The sequence below is a fragment of the Salvelinus fontinalis genome, chromosome 21 (genome assembly GCF_029448725.1).
Source record: "Salvelinus fontinalis isolate EN_2023a chromosome 21, ASM2944872v1, whole genome shotgun sequence".
In the NCBI taxonomy this organism is placed as follows: domain Eukaryota; kingdom Metazoa; phylum Chordata; class Actinopteri; order Salmoniformes; family Salmonidae; genus Salvelinus; species Salvelinus fontinalis.
Window position 1 is genome coordinate 34,631,135 of NC_074685.1, and position 2,481 is coordinate 34,633,615.

General features: G+C 39.4%; 1 protein-coding gene across 1 annotated transcript; it reads right to left on the reverse strand.

The window, feature by feature from the left end:
• Window positions 1-226: 226 nt before the first annotated feature.
• On the reverse strand, window positions 227-1,882 carry plac8.2 (placenta associated 8, tandem duplicate 2). Its single transcript, XM_055875027.1, has 5 exons — window positions 1,786-1,882; window positions 1,370-1,464; window positions 1,059-1,183; window positions 790-900; window positions 227-390 (listed from the first exon to the last, which is right to left on the reverse strand). The coding sequence occupies exons 2-4, from the start codon at window positions 1,455-1,457 to the stop codon at window positions 796-798; spliced, it is 318 nt and encodes a 105-aa protein (XP_055731002.1). The 5' UTR covers window positions 1,458-1,464; window positions 1,786-1,882; the 3' UTR covers window positions 227-390; window positions 790-795.
• Between the last annotated feature and the right edge of the window lie 599 nt (window positions 1,883-2,481).

Sequence of the window (2,481 nt, forward strand, 5' to 3'; positions counted from 1 at the left end):
AATGATTAACTGACTTGAGTTATATCGCTGCTCAGATTATCTTTTACTTATTTTGTGTACACTAATTTAAATTTGATTCATTATAATGTAACATAGAAGTGGTCCATACCAGCAGTAAAAGGGAGAAACATTTTTGTTTTTTAAATAAGAGAGAATATATATATTTGAATGATGATGCGCAATTTCTAGGAATTTCTGAGTAATCAAGCCACAATACATGTCCTACTATTGTAGCATTGGAGTGTTTTAATAGCATTTATATGACAAATTATGTTTGGTAAAAAGAATACCGGACATTTATTGCTTTCTGTTTCTTGTCTCAAAAGCAAAAACTAATTCAGAAGACTGGAAGTGGAGCTCAAATCTTTTTCTTCAGGTATCTGGCGCCATCTAGAGGAAAAGAGACATGAATACCAGTAAACGCTAGTACATCTTGTCTTTAAAACGCTTTACTTGCCACAAAGAACACAAATGATTCAATGTGTTACACTTACATAAGGTTGAAGGGGCCAGTAGGTCCAAGGCTACATGATCATTTATGACCTCACTACAGTTTTGACAGCACTACCATAAATTCAAGGCAAGGCATCATTTACACCAGTCTCTTATTTGAGCAGCTCTTTCAGTACCCGCTGATGTGTGCAAGGGACCTTGTAATAGGCTATTTGGCTGTAGCTCAAAGGTTTAATAGACACACTCCGGTGTGTGTGTGTGTGTGGGTGGGTGAGATCATTCCTATCGGAAAATAAATAGCTGTGCTGTGAAACGTGGACAGACTCATGCTTGTACCTGAGCTCAGAAGATCCCCTGCTCCTTCCTTAGATCTATGTCTCTCTTCAGCTGACAGGTAGAGCAGACCCTACACCACAAGATGGAGCAGAAGTCCCCAAACAAGGAGCCCTGGACACCAAACCGAACAAGACAGTTAGTGCAGAAGGGAGGCAAGGAGAGCCTCATACATCTGCGCCTGTCCCTCTGGTTAGAATGTTTCATGTGACCGAGTAACAGTTATAGAGCCTCATATAACTATATTGCTGCAGTATATGAAAGGAACTCACCTTAATGTTGTATCTGGTACGGTACATGGTGCGCATGGCCATGGTTGGCCCACACAGACAACACTCATCCATATCACTGGCGATAGAACAGCCCAGACAAGGGAAGCACCACCAACCATAACAGCCTGAGAGAGAGAGAACGTACGGTAGAAGTACCTTATACTGTTACTACCTCTCAGTCCAAGAGAAGGAGAAAGCAAATTTAAAAAAGTACATTCTGCTCGCTCAGTCGTGGATGAAATGAAGAAAAAATACTGGAGGTACAAAAGATATACAGCCATTTAGTTAAATAGGAATTTCTGTCCTCTTACATGTCCCACAGTCACTGAAGACGTCGCAGAGGCCAGTCTGGAAGTCTGATGGATGGTAGCTCCCTGGCTGTCTAGTTACGGCAGCCATGGTCTCTCTATGGAAGATAACATGGCTCAGGTCATCATTAAGTACAACCTAAACAATGGCTCTTAGCTGTTCTGTTCCTTATTGTTCCGAAATGGTTCCTACATTGTGGTACTATTACCGTGTTCTCAGTTCTCTGCACCATGCAAGAAAAGCTACCAGTAGCCCAAGCAAAATGTCAAACCCATGGAAAATTCATGCATATTTATCATGAAAACATGATAAAACCTGACTCGTGAACAATTCCTGTCAAAACAGTTTCTATAGTTATTACTTCACCTACAAACAGGATTTCCAGTCTTGTGATAACTTATTGTGAAATAAATCTCACCGGTATGATGTAGTTGAGCTGAATGATAGTAATGTACAGAAGAAGAGGCGAGAATCCTCGGTGGCGGCAGGTGGAGAACTGAGGGAGGGTACTGGAAAGGAACATAATTATATACTGTTTCAGGACAGGGGATTGACATGGCCATATACTTTACAGCCACTAAGAGTAGGGACTAACTACCAATAGAAAACTTTATTACACGAAGAAGCACAAACAAGGAAATGAACATGCAGTTTTGCATGTGTAGAAAACATTCTGAAAATGATTTTATTATGTTGGCTTGTCCATAAGGGAGGTGAACCACAATCACTTTGTGAATATGAAGATGAAAATCTCTTGTACATTAATTCCATGGCTCTATACCTCATAACTAAATTCAATTTGAGACATATATACACATGTATAGAGCCTATATAGGCATGAGGTCAAGCACCAGTTTAAGGCCCAAAAAGTAAAGGGGGCTTATCTTACAAACTGATAATAATAATAATGAATCCCCGTATTCATCTTTGAGTGACAATTATGAGCTGTTAACGCCAAAGTTCAAAGTTTTCCATGAATGGCTACTGCACCCCATGTGATGGTGTCTGTGATAAACATTTGGATTTGGTAGTATTGGTAAAAAAAAAATATATATATATATATATCATTTTACTTAATGAAAGATACTTTGAACAAGTAGTTCACTACATCCAA